Source organism: Nipponia nippon, unplaced genomic scaffold (genome assembly GCF_047370975.1).
Source record: "Nipponia nippon isolate SJK-2023a ecotype South Korea unplaced genomic scaffold, ASM4737097v1 scaffold_5, whole genome shotgun sequence".
Taxonomy (NCBI): Eukaryota; Metazoa; Chordata; class Aves; order Pelecaniformes; family Threskiornithidae; genus Nipponia; species Nipponia nippon.
Genome location: NW_028262369.1, coordinates 84,525,949 through 84,546,438, shown reverse-complemented (window position 1 = coordinate 84,546,438; position 20,490 = coordinate 84,525,949). Strand labels below are relative to the sequence as shown.

The following is a 20,490-nucleotide window of genomic DNA, read 5'->3' as shown; positions in this document are numbered from 1 at the left end:
AGGAGATTATTTATTTATTTATTTGTGGCTTGAGAAACTTCCTGTACCTGCTTGCTAGTCCTCCAGAAATACCAGCAGCCAAACAGACCAGTCAAGAACCACAGCCATGCAGACTGTTCCCAGCAGGGCAGAGGCACAGGAAAAGCCCCTGGAAGCCTGCCAAATGTCCTTCTCCCTTCAATCAAGAATGAATACATATTTCTTCCCTTTGCTATGCATGTTAAGCAGGACTGCTAACAGCTGTTCTTTCCCCAGGCTTTACTGATGTGGTAATCTAGTCTTTTCCCTGATCTGCAGTCATAAACTGACTGTGAAAAACCCAGGTGCTTTATAAGGTGAGAGTGATTTAGTGTTTCTAAACCGCAATTCATTCACTGACAAGGACTGTGAAAACGTAGGAGCATTTGAATGAGAACAGATGAGCTCAGCAGGAACTGGTGAGCAGGTAACTGTCGCTTTCCTAGTCTGGGTAATGATTTACTATCCCTCGCTCATTGAAAGCATTTTCTTCTCACTCACTGTTTTCTGTCAGCTCCCTCTTACCACTTAAAGAGCTCCAAGGTAAATACCAAGGGAGATTTCATCGGGAAGCCACACTTCTCCTGTGCAAGTGGGATTGAAATTCTTAGTCGCTGCAGTTACTCTGAGCCGCTCTCATGTCCCTCAAGATGCTATAACCTAAATGTTTGGCTAAGTTCTGCCACATGACACAACCATGACCTCAACCTGGAGCTGTTCAAATACATTACACGGGGTGCAAATTCCCTGATGTGGGCCCACCTCTTCTCCTACGCAGACTGAACCTCTGTACACCTGGAAACAGCTCATTTAGACCACAAGAGCCAGGACAGTGCCTGTTTTGGAAACTTGGTTTTTACCATGGGAGAATGTTGCAACTTAACTCAGCAGCCATAGAAATTGCTTTTGAAGCAATGCGTTTTTTTCTGGCTTTACTCAACAGCAGAAATGCAAAAGTCAACTTTTCCAATATTTTCCTCTTTTTTCTTTTTCTTTTTTTTGAAACAGCAACAGCAAAAATTGACTGCTTCTCTCAGAAGGAAAAGAAAGGAATAATTGGAGGAACTACACTACATCACCCTCTGCCTTGGCATTATTCCATAGCCTTTCTTCATCCTCGTTTCATTTTAGGGGGAGAAAACAATAGTCCAGTATTAAAACACCTGATTAGAAATCAACAGGGCAGGCACAGATTCATTCATTGGTCAGCAACTTCCACGTGTCCACTGCGGCTCAGGAATATCAAGGACACACTTAACAGAGGGGACTAGAGTGAACGTTGCCTAGAGATTAGTTGCATGGTACAATCTAGAGCCCAAAATAGCGCATGCAGAGTTAGAGCCAGGTAGATCAGCAGTCACCTGATTTCGGAGCAGATTAGTTTGTGCAACGAGGTGAGCTTGTAGCTTCCCTTGACACCACTGAGGCGCGGCTTTCTCAAGCAGCGAAACAGGCTGGGGGGAGGGAGCATGTTTGAGTGAAAAGAGAAAAAAAATAAACAGAGAACAAGAGAGACACAAACATATATCTTTTAGGATTAAAAAAAAATTAAAATCACAACAGAGAGTGTATTTAGAGGCTGGGCCAAACCAGTATCACCAAGGCGAGAGAAAAAACAAACATCCCGGGAGGGATCAGTTATGAATCCTTTGAAGCATGCCAAGTTTAGCAGTAATTAATGTTCCAGTGTGGGCTGGGATACTGCAGACCAGCCAGGCAGCTGCAAAGAGCAACAGATACAGTTGTTAGTGACCTAGCACAAAGACAACCCTACTCCAAGTCATGTCTGTGGAGAGCTCCTTAAAGAGAGGTCAGGATTAATTAGCCACTGTAATTATTTGCATGCAACAGCTGAAAGTCCACAGTGCTTTATTTTAATGGAGGGTTGTGAGTTTAGCAATAAGTGGCAGGAGTCCTGAGTGGGAAAAGAACATCCATGTATTAGAGAAGAAAAAAAGAGACCATATAGCTCCAAAAAGTATTCGGATTGCTGTTTGTGTTACTATACCATGAAATATCAATCAAGTCAGTTCCCATTTGTATGCTGTGCCATAAACAAGATTTCTTTTTCCTAGGGGCCTGTCATCATATTCCAGAGTACTTTACATCAGAACAACCCTACTTCAAAGGTCACACGAGCAAAACGGCAGTCACAGGAACGGAGAGGTAAACTTCCTGCATCAGCCTAGTGCACGCCGAGCCCTGGCTGCTGCCCACAGCTCTGCAGAGCTGCATGACTGCAAGTGTGGGATCGCAGGCTGAGCTGTGAAACCTGCCCATTTGGGAAGAACACACATAAATTTTGGGGACTCACTGCTCCCATCTTTACAGGATCAGGACAGTACGATGTGTCACATATCTCATGCATGAGCTCATGGCCTAAAGCACAGAGGGTGGACAGATCTGATCCAGTGTACGTTTTGGCTAATGCGAAGAGTCCAATCAAGTACTAAGAGACACTTGCACAGGCTGAGTCAGGAACAGAGCACCAACTCCTAAATCTCAACATTTCACTCTACAAACTTCACTGTTCTTCATACTTTAAAAGAGCAACAAACAATCCCCTGTTAATAATGTCTTATGTGAGCATTTGGGGCAACACAAGAGAGTACAGCAATGACAAAGAAGGCCAGCCTCTTTGGTGCAGATCACCAGGTACCAACCTGAGTAGATGAATTCCTACAAAAACCATTTCCACTGCAGCAAAGATCCCACAGGCACACACCAATAATAATACCATGCCCCAGGGAAATTCTGCTTTTACCCCCAAACACAGCAAAGTACTGCTTTGAACAGAAGGCACAAACAGCTGGGCCTCGTGCCTTGCATACAGAACCAAGACCTGCCTTGCCACACAAATGATGCGATGACACCTGAGCCATCAATCTCTCTGCCCTTTGTCTGTCAAGGTTAATCACAGTGCATGCACTGGGTGAGCAGATGACTGATGACTTGGAGCTTAAAAATGAAAGTAGTATCAGTTGGCCATTAAATGCAGATCTTTCGCTCTGGGGAGAGATACATCTTTATTTCTTCCATGTAGGAGAAACACTAGCACCTCTCACATAGCAATATTTCCTCCCACCAGAAATAACTCTAAGCAAAGGATAACAACTCTTCTCAGCCTGGTTAAAGGATACAGATCCAGGCTCTTTCCTTCCTGCACTGCTTCTAGCCTGAAGAGTCCTGATGTGCCATGGCCCACATTCAAGAGAATTAAAGCTGTCTCCCCAGCCCTGGACTATTCTGTTGTGTCAAGACCGGTCCTGTGGAGTGGAGCACGTGGGTTCAAATCTACTCAGGGTACAGGAGTAATCCACAGCTTCTTTTCTGGGCAGGTATTGAGCCTCCTCTAGATCAAGGTTAGCACTATCACCTTTCTTCAGCTACACTGAAAAGAAAATCTAAATTTTATTTTTAACAACATTTATTTTAATTAGGAAAAAAAAAATCCTGCACTTGCATGTTGGGCATGCTCTGGGGTTAACCCTAGATCAAGCTGTTCACAGGCATGAAAGAAACCACACCCTGACAAGAGAAAACTCTTGTTTTCCTGCTTTCAGACATATTTATTGTCCACTAATTGTGACCAATAGACAACAGAACACAGTCATCTAGTGTGCATAGGGTCTATTTCCACCAATGAACTTGTAATTCACACTCCTAGGGGTCTCTGTCTTAGAGGATTTCACAAACACAACCAACCTCAAGCAACACTCAAACCCTTACTCTCACCACTGCTATAAGATGGGGAGACAGAGCCCCAAGAAGCAGACAAACTGGCAAATTTTGCTGGGGGACTGCAAGGCTTTGCTTCCCCCAGAGGCACACGGGCTTTCCTGACAGAGGTTATTGGTCCTGCAACGTCTGAGGAAATGCACACCTAGGCCTTGGCTGCCAAGAGATGCTCACCGATGATGGCGAGTCTGAACAAACACAGCAAAGACCATCTTGCTTTCTAGAACTAAACAAATGAGAAGGAAATACCTAGCCAAACTTCACCAGTTCATGACACCTCTTTGAACAAAACACACCCAATGAAGAGGTAGAGGTGCACTTAAAAACTGCTCAGTAGGCAAATGTAGACCTTATGACATGAAAGGATGCCTGCACATCCTTCTGCTTGCTTTACCTTTGCAATTTTCGTTTCGTCCTTCTTCTTTGCAGTTTGCAGGGCTTCAAAATGGTGTCTGGCACTGTCGTAATCCACAAGCTTCCTTCCTCGCTTCGCTATACGAGACTAAAAAAGATAGAGAAAAGAGTTGTGACAATCTTCCCCAGCAGCCAAAACCCCAAAGCCTCTCAAGGAAAATCCCCCTCCTCTTCACCCAGCTTCCAGAGCACCCCATGCTCTGCCCACACAAGGACTCTCACTGGATACTCTACACAGGCTGCCCAGAGAGGTGGCTCTGGGAGCCACCTGTGACAACCACCATTCTAGAGGGAGCTCCTCAGGAGGAGTGCAGACCCAGCCACGGAAAGCAAAGGGATCCAACCAACAACAGGCCCCACCTCTGGATGATATTAATGTTTTCAGAACTGTAGCTCCGGTGCTTCCTAAGCCTCCCCATGTGCCTGCATCCTACAGGCACCTGCTTTATCATTTTCAGGGCCTCCTGAGGGCTGCAGCCAGATTCTAACTAACCAGCTCACAGCCCTAGTTCATGTGGAAGCTCAAAAGATTAAGTTCAACAAAAGAAGGCATTTCTGTTGCCAGCACAGCAAAAGCACTCATCCATGTGCTCAGGATGCACCTAGGAGAGCATTTTGGACCCTGCCACAGGAGGTCCAGACAGAATTGGCTGCAGCCACAAGCAGTAGTCCATTGTAACTAGCTATTAAACAAGTGCGAGGGAAAACCTGTAGCACTGTGTCACTAATAGGCAAGACATACTGAAGCTGTAACAAATGCAAGGAGGGAGCCAACTGTGTACCAGACTTGTGTTCAGGAATGGAGTCCTGACAGGTCCATGGGTGAGAGTCTAGAATAGACAGCCAGGCCTGTGGCCTGATCCTCCATTACTCCTCTTCATCTGAGGTGCCTTGGGCTCTCTCCCCCAGCATAGATTCACCTCTGCAAGGCTTAGGCCCACTGGATTAAGAACCATCCATCCCCTTTAGACCCCCACCTCCACGCTCTCTACAAACACCTCAGACTATCTGGGTTTGAGCACAGGTTTTCCCAGCTGACCCTAGCACCACTCCTAGCTTGGAGAGCTTGGTCCAGTGTCAGTAATCAGTCTAGAGACAGGCTGGAGAGCTGGAGTGAAAAGGCATGGCAAGGAGACAGTAGGGCATCTAATTAACCACAGCACCCAGGGAAACTTAAAGTGCAAGATAAAGAATCAGCATTGAGATTTACTTGCAAAAGCAAAATGCCCCCCCTCCACTGCACTTGGCAGGGAGATGCGGTCTCCTCTCCCTAGGCTCCTGCAGATAAGCTGCAAAACCGCACTCAAGGCTGATCTTTCTGCCAGACCAGCTGGGACCAGTTCGCATGTCTCCTACACACGCTCCTCTGTGCTTTCAGCAAACACTGGTGCAGCTCTGTGTGAGTCACGGCAGATCTGCAGGATATCAGCCACACGCACACCCAAACTGATTTTCAAAGCACTCGGCTCACTCTGAGAGAGGAATCACGAAGAAGCTGAGCCACCTCACAGCTGAGGTCACTAGAAAACACCTCCTCAACATCATGCTGCCAGCCGGACATGGAGACATGATGTTAGAGGGGGCTTCCAGCAGTATGACAATCTCCAAGATGCTAGTTAATGCATCTTCCACACATGCCAGATAAAACACATGGCCAGATTATGGATTTAAGAGAGAGGATTTTTCCCCCAGGTCAGACTGGCAGAGATAGCTAGAGTTTTGCCCACCTCTGTGACATGGCAAACAGCCACTTGTAGGTTTCCCTGCCACCCCACCAGGGAATTTGATTCAATGTCACCCATCTCCCAACAAGGTCACTCCTGCTCTTTTTTGCAGCCCCCAATCTTCTAACCCCCACCCTCACATTTCTACTAGAATATGTGGAAATACTGTGAGGTACGTATACAGCGCGAGTCCTCGATAACCACTGATCACACGATTGCCTGTGATGGCAGTAGTGGGACTTAGCCCAGCCCTGGAAGGCTGCAGGGTAGCTTCCTCATATGACTCTAGGATACCTGCAGCTACCCACCACTATCTGACGGTAAAAGCTGAACTCCAACAGAGTTTACTGCTTTGCAATAAATCCATCTTGATCTAAGCCTCCGTTAAAAAACAAAAAAAACCAAACCACCCAACCAAAAACAAACCACCCAAACCACCACAACACACTTCCCCCCAACCCCTACTGATATTTGGCTTTAAACCTAGTAGAAACAGGGCACCAGTTTCAGTGCAAGACAGAAAATCGCCAATTCCACAGCTATTCAAAACTTGGGTTGTGGTTTATCTTCTCTGGGCTCACTGCAGAGACCTGTACTCTTATTGCGTACTCTGCAATCTCAACCAAAAACTCACTCAGAAATATTATAGATTATGCAGGAGTCCTACTCCAAGAAACTACAGATACTGACCTGCAAAGAAAGGATAAAGTACTTTTTGCATTCCTGTTTTTCAAGTTAGAGAAGACAGGCTTTGTTCACCCCTCCCCACCCAACACTTAAAAATTATTCTCTTTAACTTATAAAAATTCCTTACTAAAGGAATGCTGTGTTTTCACATTCCTGCTGTGGATCCTGTTGAAAGTAAAAAAATTCAAGGGAATTTTTCCAGCCTCTCAAGTGAAGGAGATTTCAGTGGATGTTAGAATTTAACAAAAAATAATGCATGCATGATCTAACTCATCACACATTTGAATTACAAGGCTGTTAACAAAAAATAGGCCTTCACATAACTAAGCTAAAATCATCTTCTCTCCATAAATCATTTTTCATTATCACAGTAATGCCAGAATTCCAGGAAAAGCAGAAAAATTACTTTTGTGGAAAACACAAAACAGAAAACTATTACCACAACAACCAACGACTGATACATTCTGTAAATTACATAAGACTGGGGTTTTTTTGCCTGACACCTCAAGAACTCTAATTCCTTATGTGAAGCCAAAGTACACTTTTGTACAACTGTAGCAACCTTCAACAACAGTACTTACAAGAGTTTCTAGCAGTTGAAGAAACCAGACTTGATTTGAGCACCTCTCACTGCTCTGGCATAAGGAGGATGATGCATTCAGCTGAACTACCAATAAAAACATTTTGACCTTTTTAAATTCATACCACTGAAAGACCATTTTAAACAAATGGCCAACTCTGTGAAATATATCCATATCTTATTGTAGGAACCAACAGAAAGCCAAATTCTCACTCATTTTAGGAAGGGAAGCAGAGGTGAGCAGTGCTCTCTCTAAAGCATTTCTTAAATTGTGCACAAAATTGCTTTAACTTCCCATTTTCTAGAGCATCACCTGAAGACTGAGAAAGGGACATTAGTAATAAACACTTTAGTGGCCCATTTGGAAGACAGAAAGGATCCATGGGAGCTCAGTGCCTGACACCTTGAGTTTTGGTGGAATTTGGTTGGTCCCAGTCTTGTGCTCCTTCTAAAATGCCACCATAAAACCTCAGGGGGACCCCAGCAGAATTAAGAAATCCCAAGGATACTAAGCATGGAAGAAACATGATACTCTGAGGTGACCCAGTGCACAGCTGACAAGGCTGGTAAAGTGGGATTTGGACTGAGTCTACAGCAAGCCTGAAATAGAACCTTCTGCTTAGGAAGCAGTGTACAAGCCTCTGCGCTGCTAGCTGAGGCACATGGCATCACACTACGGGGAGTGATCAGCTCTACAGCCTTGAGTGGGTGGGAAGCAACAACAAGCCTCTTCGCCCTTCCCCACTTCAGAATTCCAGGGACAGAAGAGGCTGGAAAAACGAAGCAAAAACAAGGAGCCCCAGGAGGTAAGGACACTGCTATTCAGGGCTCATTCTACAAGCCTGTGACCTGCCCCCCTCTGATACAGCACGATCCTCGTGAAGCAACAAATATTGACAAACGTTTTAAGAGACACGTGGTGGGGAAAGGGTTGTTTTCACTGGGAAGAAGCCAAGCTGATACTTCCCATATGGTGATATCATTACTAGCGCTTCCATATGGTGAAGACATTTCCTGAATAACCTTCTCAAAACGAATGGAGAAGATAACTGTGGGGGAAGGGAGAGGACATCAATCAAACCCAGGTCCCGGATATGATCTCCCCCAAAGAAAGACCTATCCAACATTCCCCCTTCTCTGCAAAAAGCTGGTTATATGCACAGCAGGACTCAATCTGCCTTCCACACCAGCCTCTACCTATAAAGCGCATTTGCCACTCACTATTTCCTCAATGCTTTGTACTTACAAGGTAGTTAAAAAACCAAAGAACTGAAAAGAGAGACTGAGAGCTGTGAGTTATTGCTGACGCTGCCCTCCTATACTGTGATACAATAGGAAATTATACGGATCCTCCTGTTTCACACTTATGTTTTCTCTTCAGTATCTTTCCCCTGGATTCTTCACTCTCATTTCAAGCCCAAAAGGAGAACATAACATTTTCATGTGACCCAGAGCTGCAAAGATCTTGGGTGCTCTAAAAGGAGAGCTTGCAGCAGCACAGCACACACATCCTCCTAAAGAAGATGGGGATGCAAGAAATGGATTCTTATGAGGTTTCATCTGCTGTGACTCTCTAGTTCGAAAGGTTTAAAGAGAATCTTACTTTAATATCCGGAAATTGGCCAAGGTATGTATCCATGGTCAGAAGTGCCTGATCCACCAGCTTCTGATGGAAATCCGTCCAGAGGAGATCATTGTTCTGAAAAACAAAAGTAATGAGCTCACTATTAAGAACACAGAGCTCTGCACTTCTGTTTTTCTCCATGAGTGCTACAGTCAACAATTTCAGTCTCCCAGAGCTCTTAAGAAATAGTAATTTCTTTGGAAAAACTAAGGAGCAGAGAATTTAGTTGAAAACTTAGGTCATGCCAAAAATGTAGAAACAGAGAAGAAAGCCTGATGCTGCTGATTCAGGAGACCTCTCCAAGGACACAGCACCCTTCGCAAACCTTCCTTTGAGGGCCTGTCTTTTCCCCTGCAGTGCTACCCCAAGTCCATACAATGAGAGGAAATATGAAGGTCAGGCTGGCTTCACCTCCTTCTCCCAGCAGCCACAAAAATGAGACACCTGACACCACTCGGCACCATTTTCTGCTTTTCATTACAACACAGCATTCTGGAGGAAAATGAACAATAACAGAAAGCTATGCTAGCAGTCTTCAGCCCTCACACCACCTGCCTCCACAGCCCAATGGCAGTCACATCCAAGGCTTGCGCCCTAACCTGTGCATGCTTTATCCTTGATCTTATCTCAGGCACAGTAACTTCCCATCAACACCTTGGATTAGGTGGAAATTGCCTGTCTCTTGTTTTTCCACTTGAACAAAGGGTTTTGGCTAAAGTATTCAGGAAAAATGCCCACTTTATGTGGGAATTTATTATTTTTTTGGCAGGAATAGCACTTGTCTCCTGCCTGTCTTTTCCTGAAAGAGAGAAATATAAACAAAGGCATTAAAGGGGGAGGTGAAGGGCTGGAAATATTCCAGCAGACCCCAGCTACAGTTAGCTCCCAGGACTCATGCTCCCTTTGACCTCTCTGGCTCAAATACTCTGAAGGGACAGTCTCCCAGGAGGCACTGCAGCGGCTCAGGAAGAACCAAGGCCAACAGAGAATGCAAAGCCAAACCAGTTGAATTATAACTCCATTATTTACTGCAACAGCACTTCCTAATGGAAAGTTTCCACATTAATGCAAGAATTAACCTGGAAATGTTCAGGTTTTGTTTGATTTATCTGCTTTGAAGTCAGTATTTCCTGGGCAAGATGCAGATGCTATTTCAGGTAAGATTTTCTGCAGGGGAAAGCAGAGAAAGGGAAGAATCGCTCTTCTGCTCTCTTCTCTGTTCCTTCCCCACTGCTCCAATGTCACAGACAGCTGCATATAAGCCCAGTCCTGCAGCCTTATGGCAGATGGATCCACAGAGCTGAACTGCCACAGCTGCAGCTCAGCAGAACAGCTGAGCAAAAGAGCAGAGGGCACCTGCCTCCAGCTGGACCCACTGCACACACGTGCCAAGGGGGATCCAAGCTGTCAAATGACAGGCTGTGCCCTAAGATCCACAGAAAACACCTGAGCAAGTTGGACAGGCATCACCTCACCAAGGATGAGAAGAACAGCAGGTTGGGGTGACACATGGCTCAGCCAAACAAGGTGGCAACCAAAACATGGCAGCTGGTGGTACTGCTGTGAGTGGGAGGTTGTCACAGCTACACAATGGCTGCTCTGACTGTGCTTTGGCCATAGATTTATCCTCCCCTTTCTCTTCCATAGAGTGGAAGCGATCCATCCAGTTGTCCCTACTGACTCTCTTTTGGCATACTCTGTCCCTGTTTAGCCACTATTGGGGGAACAAATTGCTTGTGGGCATAAGCATATGGCTCTGTGTAGCATTTAAGCATCTAGGGACAGTGTCCTACACAGACAAAAATACAGGCCACATCCCTTCAGCTTTCCCTTCTTCCCAATGCTGAGTTTGTCTCTCCAATTTTTCTGCAAAGTCATATGCCTGAAGAAACGTGGCACACAGACACAGCTTCCAAAGCTCATCTCCACTGACAGACCAAGCCTGGTGACCCCACATCGTGGACAAAGTCTTACCTCTGCTATTTTATTTGTGTCATCTCTCCCAGGCCAATCCGGCTCATAAACTTCCTGCAAACACTCTGTCAGCTTCTTGGAGGCCTCGTGCATGGCTAGGAAAGAGGAGGGAACTGCTTCAGAAAGAAGAAAATAGCGTGTTCCTCACAGTTTAACCCTCATCCTGAGGAACGGGGACAGGAAGGTTGTAACAAATGCTAAGCTCTTCCTTACAGAATGTCTGACCCTTGGTAACGCAGAGATAGAAGGTAACCAGAGGGAGAAAGGAACCGAGGATGCAGTCGCATCAAACCCTTTGTGTTCGTCCTCCCTAGCAGAAGATATGATAGTCTATTTGCTAAGACAGCACCACCTGTTTGGCATCAAAGCATAACTCCATTCCATCCCAACTGGTCCTGAAGGATTCTGAAAGATCCCCCACCCAGACAAGGCTGACCTTTCCTACAACTTGCGCCTGAGGAAACACCAGGAAGGGGATGGCTGCAGAAACCTCACTGTGTAGGTAAGCACTAGAGGGGAGAAAATCCTGTGCTTATGCAGACCTTACCTTTTACAGAAGCCAAGTAAGTTCGGAGGTCCTTCTGCAGCCTCGTTCCTTCGGACTGTGAATGTAAGGACAAGACCATCAGTTATTCTTTCATACAAAGAAAGCGTAAGAAGGAGGAGTCAAGCATTTCTAAATAAAGGAAAGTGGTCTTGCAGATGGGCTACACACCAGCCCTCTGACCACATGAAACATAAATGTTAACAGGGAGACCACACAGCCCTCTGACTTGGTAAGCCCACAGCCAATGACATGCAGAAATATTTGGCCAACAATAACACCAAGGTACTAAGTAACTTGATGTGGGTAAAGCTGTGATTTGCTCTTCCCAGCAGAGCCAGCTTTAGTGTTTCAATTTCATACAAGCAACTAGACAGGGTCCTAAGGGCAACAATTATAAGTTTATAAGCCAAGGGCTAGTGGCTCTATGCAACAGATGTAACTGAAAGTAGTCTGTAGGATATAGAAGACAGATGCAATTGATTTATTTTGTACTGGTTTGAGAGCAGTTTAGCTCACCATTTTTTCCTGCCACACTGCAAACCAAAACCCGAGTGCAAAGTGGGTACTAAAGGACCTCCGACCTGCCCAAACATCCTGTCTAAATTGCCCTGCGCAACAGGGCTTGCAAATACAGAGTTAATCATCTTTTTCTTTACCTTCACTGTGGAGGTGGCCTGCCAGCAGCAGATCTCACTCACTAGAAAACAAAGGATTAAAACCAGAAGCTGGGCTGAGTTTTGCTAGTTTAAGCCTTCAGGTGACACATCTGAGTGCAGTACAAGAACCCAGATTAGAAAGGGTCATGGAGAATTTTACAGCAAAGTTGGTTCAGACGTGTACACGCACTCCCCATACAACCGCTCTCCTGCGCTCGGATAAGCATACTTGGGCCCACCCCCCTTCTACTTTACTGTGTGTCATTGACAGTAATGCAAAGCAATCTCCCAAATCCAGACAGTGACATTACATAAACAGAAACAAAAAGAAGAACAAGGCTTGAGAAGTTGACCTACACCACCACCGAGCATGTCAAAGCAAGGGAAGGAGCAAACATTGAGGATACCTGTGCAGACCACCTCTGGAGTATGCAAGAAGTATAGGAAAAGTTTGAGAGGTAAAGATCTCTGTTATAAAAGGGTTTCCCTTACCCTGTGGGATCTCACTGGATCCTCACTATCCCTCAAAGTAGCTGTAAAAACAAGGATGCAGGAAAGCAACAACTACACTTCACACCTTCCTCACAGCCTGCTGCCGTTCCTCCTCTTCTTTCCCAGTCTGTGTCCCATTGTGGGGGGCCCCAGCATAATGAATTTTTGACAGCTGAAGACAACTCCAGAGACAGAGAGCTCACAGGACATCTCTGACAGCTGCCTCAGAGCTACTAGCTTCAAAAGCAGATGTTTCCCATCAGCCCTCCCCACCACTCAGGCATCTCTTGCCTCAACTGAGCGCATGCTGTGATCCCTTGTGCTCTCAGTGCAGCTGTGCTCTCTAAGCAGAGGCTAAATCTGCCCAGCTGTTGAAGTGGCAGTGCTAGCATAGCTTTGTGGAGAAATCCATCTGCTTCCAACACTATGGCCCCATTTGTTTTCCTTGCCTCGAAAGTTCTGGATGAGTTCACATTTGTTCTTTTCCTACTGCCTACTACAAAGGAAACAAGAGATGGGAAAGAGCTGGCCACTTTTATAAAAGAAAGTCAGACTCCTAGCCTGGAGAAGCATTGGGAACTGACCCAGAGCAAGTACAAGAGGAAAGGAATAATGACCACATCTGCTGCAAAAGTCCTAGGAGTTCTTAAAACACAGAACAAACAAATGTAGAGCTTTTTGTTGGCTTAAGGTGAATGTGGAAACCTGGGCAGATGAGACCTTCCTAGCAGTAATCAGAAGCACAGGGAAGAGGTGCCAAAGTAATCAGAGCACACACACACGAGGATGATCAAGGAGGCCGAGCTGATAAGCAGCAGTTCGATCAAGCTGTAATATGTGCTTGCTTGTGCCTGATACAGGAAGCAAGAAAGGCTTAGAGGAAAGCAGTGCTGTCTGCCTAGAATTTGTCCATGATGGAAATCACAGACTGGAACTGGCAAGATTAGATGTCAGAACACAAAAGGAAATGGCACAGAAGAAATTATCATGCAAAACGCCTCAGATAGATACATTATCATCCTGCAGCTGTATCATTTTTTAAAATGACTGAATTTGAACACACAACTTTGAGATTATCAGAAACTAACTATCAGGGAAGACAGAACTTGCCTACTACACACTCAGGCACTGCAATGTCTAGAACTGTAACTCTCAAAATTATAGCATCTAAAATCAGAAACCACCTCTAAAATCGTGCCCATACTTGCCTGAGTCCTGCCAAAGCAGCACATGAGAGAACCCAGACTCACAAACTCTTCAAGTCTCGATACCCAGTCCCAAAGTCAGGAGGACAAAAGGATCCTCTGAGAGGTACACTGGCATCACAATTAAAAATTAAGATTTTTTTAGATAGAACACCTGAAAAACCTGCAAGTCAGGGCCCGAATACTGAAGCGTGTAATTGCAGCAATGCACAACTAGCCGCCTACGTTCTCCAGGCACCCTGAACACCACTTGCCTCACCGCAGTGTGTGGTCAGCCAATAAGCAGTGCTGCATCCTGCAACTGGAGTGGTCTTTCTTAGTCACCCCTTGCTGATGTTTGAAGTCAGAGTCACAGATGACCTTCATGAGTGTGGGGTTACCTAAGCCTCTTAAAAGTACCAAGCCTGCCAGGGACAGTGAATAGACTTCACAGCCTCTAAGATCTGCAGGCAGAAAGACTTTCAAAGAGAGGCCCATGTTCAGAGTTTTGCTGTAAATCCCGTTTCCCCAGCTCCCCTGGGCACCTGGAGTTCCCATCCAGGTCCCTCTTTGGCATTTCCATTGCTTTATTTCCTGTCCACCAGTAAAGCAGCTCCCTCACTTGCTACAAGGGTTTCTTTTTATTATTTTAAGCATTAATGCTTTCCCAAGAAACTTTGGCAACTGCTTTCTCTCTGTGCATGCAGCACCTGCTTTCTTCAAGCAGTCTATAGCGAGCTGTCAAGTACAGCCACAATTCTGCATAAACACCTCTCACAATGCAGTTAGACACTGCCAAATACTGTATAGAACAGAAGCTTTCAACACCCCTGAGTGCACATTTAAAAGATGCCTCCTGAACCGCAAAGGTTAAAAAAAAAAAAAAAAAAAAAAAAAAAAAAGTAGGGAAGAGTTAAACTGGAATCTGGAAAATTAATTCATTTCCCAGTTATCAAAAAGCAGTAGATTCAGGGGTGTGCAGAGGGAAGTTAGAGAGGTATGGTTGCATCCAAAGATGTTCAAAAATCTAATAGCATAGTAATTTTTAAATTGCAAGAATGTAAAAAAAAAGTAGTGCGTGTGTGTGTGTGTATCTATCTATCTCAGAGTAACAAAACTCCACAAAAGGAAAGTAAAACTAGGACAAAAATTGGAGATCAGTGCTGATCCTGAAGCCCATATTCATTTCTCATCCCTGCACTAACGAACTGACTTAACACCTCCACACAGGGACCATGACACTGTGTCTTGATGTAGAAGTGACTACAATAAGTTGTTCCACTCAGAGACAAGTGTCATCTTGTTTGAGCAGATTTTGCCATACTTGCAATCCTGTGAGCCTATAACACAACCAGGTATAATATGAAGGACAGTATGTACAGGAAGATGCATATTTAAAAATAGAAGTGCTATGCTTGGGAGGCTGGAAGAACTCTCTCTCCAAAGATCTAATGAACCACCTATTACTTATAGCTCTGTTAAATTAAAACACAAGAATGGTTTCGTTTCTTTTTGTGCTTTCTTGTTTTGTTGGAGGGTTGTTATTTACAATACCTTTCACTGAGCACTATCTAAGTATGTGATTTTCCATAGAGCTGTTTCTTGGTAGTAGACAGGTTTCCTAAAACCCTTTTCCCCCCCAATCTTCAAAAGAAATTCTTTCATCCTAACACGAGACTGTGACCCCTTCTTTACATAACCTCCCTGGTTTTGCAGCTCTGATAGGAATGATTATTATCAGCAGGGATGTTCTACACCTGAGAGGGACAGGTAATGTCCTGTTCCAGATTAGATCAATATAGGGCTGGAAGAGCAGACTATGGAATTGTAAAGCGGGGGCGGAGGGAGCATTGAAACAACAGTTCCAGATGAGCCCCCACTCAGCAAAACTTCAGAGCTGTTAAGACACAAAGCATGAACAACTGGTGAGAAGCTCCCATCCTGGGGTACCAGCCAAGCTGTTAAAGTTGTTTTGCTACATAGGGCTGAAATGGAAGCTGCTGGGCACGAAGGGTTCTTGCCTGGACAGAAAGTCTCTCTCTGAGCTACTGACTATAATGGCCCACAGCCAAACCTACGCCTCAAGAGCAAAGATTAAGTCCACGCTGACTGCCCTGCAGGTGGAGGCTGTGCCAAACACTGTGGGGTATGGGCAGAGACGGATGCAGCCCGTGCCAGCAGCAGCTTGTCTGTCATGCGTTTGGTGTGAAACACTGTAAGCGAACCCAGAACTTCCACACAAGTGACAGCTCATGAAGGGTACCAAAGCCCAGCCATTCTGTCAGGCAGAAACACAATTGTGGTGCCAGGTGTAAGGGCTGCCACCAGCCTCCCACTCTCTGTCTCTCCAGCAAGTATTTCAAACACAGGGGAAGAAAAGCCAAAGCCTGCCACACCTCGGGCAGGGGCTGTTGCACCTTTGCAGCAGGCCTCTTGCTCCCAGGTCTGTGAGGACAATTTCCAGGACAGACCCTTGTGCCAGTGCCTGAACACAAGTGACACTGGGCAAGGGAAGGAGAGGGGAGCCTTCTAATGAACTTCTTGGGAGGTTAATTGCCAAAGATAATCTGTCATGAGGGAATAATATGGGGGCCAGTTGTGCTGCTTGTCAAGTGTTCAAGAGACGCAGGCGAACCCTGTAGCCCTGCAGAAGCATGGTTATGTCCAGCTCATTTGTCACTCAGCAAATCCATCTGTCTCGGCTAAAAGCTCCTACCATTCAGAGACCTGAGAGTGGTGCTCTTATATGAACCTGAATGGACAGAGAGCGGGGAAGTGCAATGCTTTCCCTTACGTCCCCCCAACCACCATTTGAGAGAACCACAAGACGCCTTGGCTGAAAATGAATAAGTGATTTTTAGACCTGCTCTCCATTCATCGACAGCCCACACATGGGAACATGTGTCAAAGTGGCCCAACACAGTCATTAGCGTCAGAGGAGCCTCTAATCAAGCAGCAAACAAGGCCACTGCCTGGTCACACCCCAGCCAGTTCCACAGGATAGCTGTTCTGTCACAAGCCTGCAGCAAAAGATCAGCTTTCCTCCAGACTTACGTTTCCCACTGGAGCAGCCTTTGTAAGGAAAGACCAGAGAAATCTCACACATAGCTATACTACACACAGATATCATACATATAAAAATAAAAACAAGTGTGTCTATACACACATAGAGTTGCAGTTTTTTCCCCAATCTGCTTGGCATCATAATAACTCCTCAGCCCTGGCTATCCTAACAATCCAGCTAACTCACATTTATGGTTAGCCCTGTAAAACAGGCATTGTTTGCATTTATTTTAGTAATAGGGAAACTGAGGGTCAAAGCAAAATCAACAGACCCCAAGCAGCAAATGCAGAGCAGCCTCCAGCTCCTTTGATAAATTATTTGGAGAATTTAGTTCATGGCCTGCCCCTGCAAGACAAGAAAATAAATTCAGCTGTAAGGGGTACAGAGGCAGTGCTGCTTTAACAGGCTTCTCAGTGCACCACTGGAACTCATGGCTTTGGAAACTGAAAAGCCATCCCAGACAGCCAGATCAAGAAGTTTGGATTTGAGTTTTTCAGTATTTCTCCTTTAAAAAGGCTGTTTTCTGATTGCCAAACTGTATTCCTCTGTGTACAAGAGGATATCGTTGGTGGACATGCTAGAGAGATGTTGCATGAACTTCTGGAGCAACAGCTACTATCACTGCCAAGAGAATGAGCATTAGTCTCCAGGAATCTGGAGTCAGCTCCAGTTAGACATAAGTCAGTCAGACTGAAAGATTTTCATTATATTCAGCTGTGGCAAATCCCTTCTCAGCTGGTTTTGTGACACATAACCACATCTGGTGAGTCTTAACAAACTAGATGCAGCTGCCACAACAGGTCCAGAAAAAGGTCCTAAATATGTCAGGACACAAAGGGGCTAAAAGATTTCTTCAGCACCACCTGAGCTTTGGTGTGGCATGCATTTCCTGCCACGAAACAGAAACAACACTTTCCTTAACACCAAGCACTACAGTGCAAATCTCCTGGAGTAAGAGATGATTTCTCCTCCCTTGGGTGGCTGTAAGCTCCAGATAAAATATATATATTTTATATATATATATATATACACACACAAACAAAAAACCACACCCAGTTCAAGATATAAACCGATTGCTGTTTCAGTAGAAGGGTGGGGGAAAATTGCTACACTGTTAAAATATTTTTGTGCACTAAAATAGAGGGATGAAGCCGACACGCGAAAGAATAATGACTCAGGCCTGACAGGGTGATTGTGCAAGGATGAGGAGGAAGTCAGATTTAGATCTTAGCCATGGAAGGATGTTCCCTTTTCACCGTTTGCTTTCTTTGTCTCTTCTGCCCTCCACTGCACTTAGGAAACTGAATCTGCCTTGTTCCATTTTATTTTTGCTTTCTAGTCTGTTTCCCATCCTATCCATCTTTCAGAGACACAATGTTGCTCCTATGTCTCTGCTTCCAGCCCAGCAGGAAAAATTACATTACAAAGCAGCTGCTAACTGAAGGAAGTGTTCTGGCTGAGCTATTTCTTTTCCTAAACATGGGTCTAGAACAAGTATTATTTTTCAGCATACACTCTCATTGACTCTGTGATAGGGACACTGGAAGACACAGTGTCATTTCTCATAAGTGAACAGCTACGAGTTATGGGTCACTTCAATAGGCCTATGGCATCATTTAATTTAATGGACTTTAATTGCATATTGCAGCAGATGACTGGAAGCTAATACTGAAACGAAGGGTGTAATTACATATCGCCAATTATCTTACCAGCTGTTTGTTGAAATTCTGCACGCACTGTTCAAACTGCTCATCTTTTGTCTCATCTGCTTTCCCAAGCTTCTGAAGGACCTGCAGAAAGAGGAGAAAGATAGGAGACTTCAAACACAGATATAGCAAAGCAGAGACAAAGAAACAGTTGCAAGTTTTTGCTCATGAGGCTGAAAGAAGGAAAGTTAAAAAGTCTCCCTTATTCTTGCATTCAATTTCTGGAATATTTCTGCACACAGTCGTAGTTTGAAAAAAGACTTACAGATGAATCAGGATGAACTCAGACATCTTATACTTTGCTGTACCAAAGAGCACGACTGAGGTTTGTCCTTTGCTGGTCTAATGCTTTTTGCAGACAAGGCAATAGCAACCCAGTTTATCTCCTGGACCAGCAAGAAACAAACCACATCCCTAATATGCCTTGTGTTGTGTGGTTACACTTATCCTGATTTAACGCTAGTCTCTGGTCCAGACAGGGTGGGGTTTTTTGCTCCCAGAACAGCTGGACTGTCCTCAAACACGGAAAGCCATGCAGAGACCTCCTTAGAGAGAGAAGGTGGCTGGAGCAGTGAAAGTCACACCTTCTTTCCACCTTCTCTCACCATGCACATGCTTGGCAGGAGCTGACTGTGAGAGCAACTGGGGACCTTACACCATGAATCTATGTGACACTCAGACCAAGTGTCACGTCTGAGAGTGTCAGCAGCCAGCGCTGTTCCTCTCACTGCCACCCTGCACAGCACAGCTCCCCACAGCCTGTAAAAAAGTCCTTATCAGACTACTTCCCTTATCACACTTCTCTCTTAATGATCTCTCCATGCAGCTAAGTGGATCGCTCCCAGGCTTTCAACAAAGCATTTCATTTTCTGGGCAGGAAGGTAGGTCCATCACAACAGGGCTGGGCAAACTGCAGCTGTGGAGGAGGGCAGCAGTTATTTGCCATGCCCCAAGCAACTCCAGCAGCAGGGAGACAAGGATGCAAACTACAGCTGGTTAGGCTCGATTACATCATCTTTGTTAATCGAAAATAAAACCTGACCGTGGAAAAAAAAAATAAAAATAATTTAAAAAAGCCTTGGCTCGCAGGGCCAGTAAAAACAGAGAAAAGCCCACCCAGTCCTCAGTCACAGGAGGTTCTAGGGAGCCAGAGGTGGGCTAGAAAAGGTGCTGAGGGAACACTTCAAAAAGCAACGGAGCCCTGGCTGGCAAGAGCCTGACTGCCCAGAAAGCACTGGAAAGCTGAAGTCTCTGTTGCTCTGCTGAACACAGCAGTCCTTTAGCCACAGGTCTCAGCCATCACGTTCAGCTCCTCTTGGAGAGAAGAGGGTCAAGGTGGAAAAGCAGGTGCATGTTACTGCCATCAGGTCTACAGGAAGGCCACTAGTAAGTGTCTCCAGCCCAGTCGCTCTGAGGGACTGCCAGGTAGCCATGGCAGCCACCCAAACCAGCTTCCTCCAGCTCCCTTTACTACCCACAGATCTTCTCAGAGAACATAAAGAGGATTTTTCCCCTGCAGGGCAGGAATCAGACTTTCATGAACTACAACAACCATCTAGTCCAACTGCCAATGCACCTACTGGCCCACTCCCATCTTTTTACACAACCAAGATAGAGGACATTTATATTATGTCTATTTGGCTAATCTCAGTTCCCCGCTCCCCCATATAAGCACGCATATTCCCAGCTCACCCCTGACCGCAATAACTGACTCTAGTGCGAGACATGATAAATCAGTGCAGTCACTCAGCACCTGGCTCATAAGTCCCCTTATTTAGGCTGGGATTGAATGTCTAGGAGGGAATCACTGTTTTTCATTCTCCCTCTGTTCAACAGCCTCTCTTCACCTCCAGGAATCGCTGACGTATTCAAGTGTCAGCGAAGGGGGGGAAAGGACACACATACAGATGAAGACTGCCCTCTTTGTGACCAAGAGCTGAGCCGAAAACCTCCAGAGTTAGAAGCACAACTTTCTACAGCTCAAGCGACATCAGCAAACACTGCAACTACAAGCTCCTAATGTGCTTGATAAACCTGTCTACGCAGCAGGACACAGAGAGCCTGAATATTCCCTTCTTCCTC

General features: G+C 45.3%; 1 protein-coding gene across 10 annotated transcripts in view; it reads right to left on the bottom strand.

Moving 5' to 3' along the window:
• Nucleotides 1-20,490, bottom strand: part of BIN1 (bridging integrator 1) — a 100,514-nt gene that overhangs the window by 37,414 nt on the left and 42,610 nt on the right. For 5 of the 10 annotated variants that reach the window (XM_087731990.1, XM_087731983.1, XM_087731984.1 and 2 more), the window contains exons 2-7: nucleotides 18,412-18,492; nucleotides 11,307-11,361; nucleotides 10,760-10,854; nucleotides 8,765-8,860; nucleotides 4,151-4,258; nucleotides 1,380-1,472 (exon numbers count right to left, since the gene is read on the bottom strand). In XM_087731990.1, the coding sequence (XP_087588116.1) occupies nucleotides 1,380-1,472; nucleotides 4,151-4,258; nucleotides 8,765-8,860; nucleotides 10,760-10,854; nucleotides 11,307-11,361; nucleotides 18,412-18,492 (528 nt within the window). The remainder of the gene's footprint in view (nucleotides 1-1,379; nucleotides 1,473-4,150; nucleotides 4,259-8,764; nucleotides 8,861-10,759; nucleotides 10,855-11,306; nucleotides 11,362-18,411; nucleotides 18,493-20,490) is intronic. The other 5 variants (XM_087731991.1, XM_087731992.1, XM_087731985.1 and 2 more) reach the window with 1 other exon arrangement.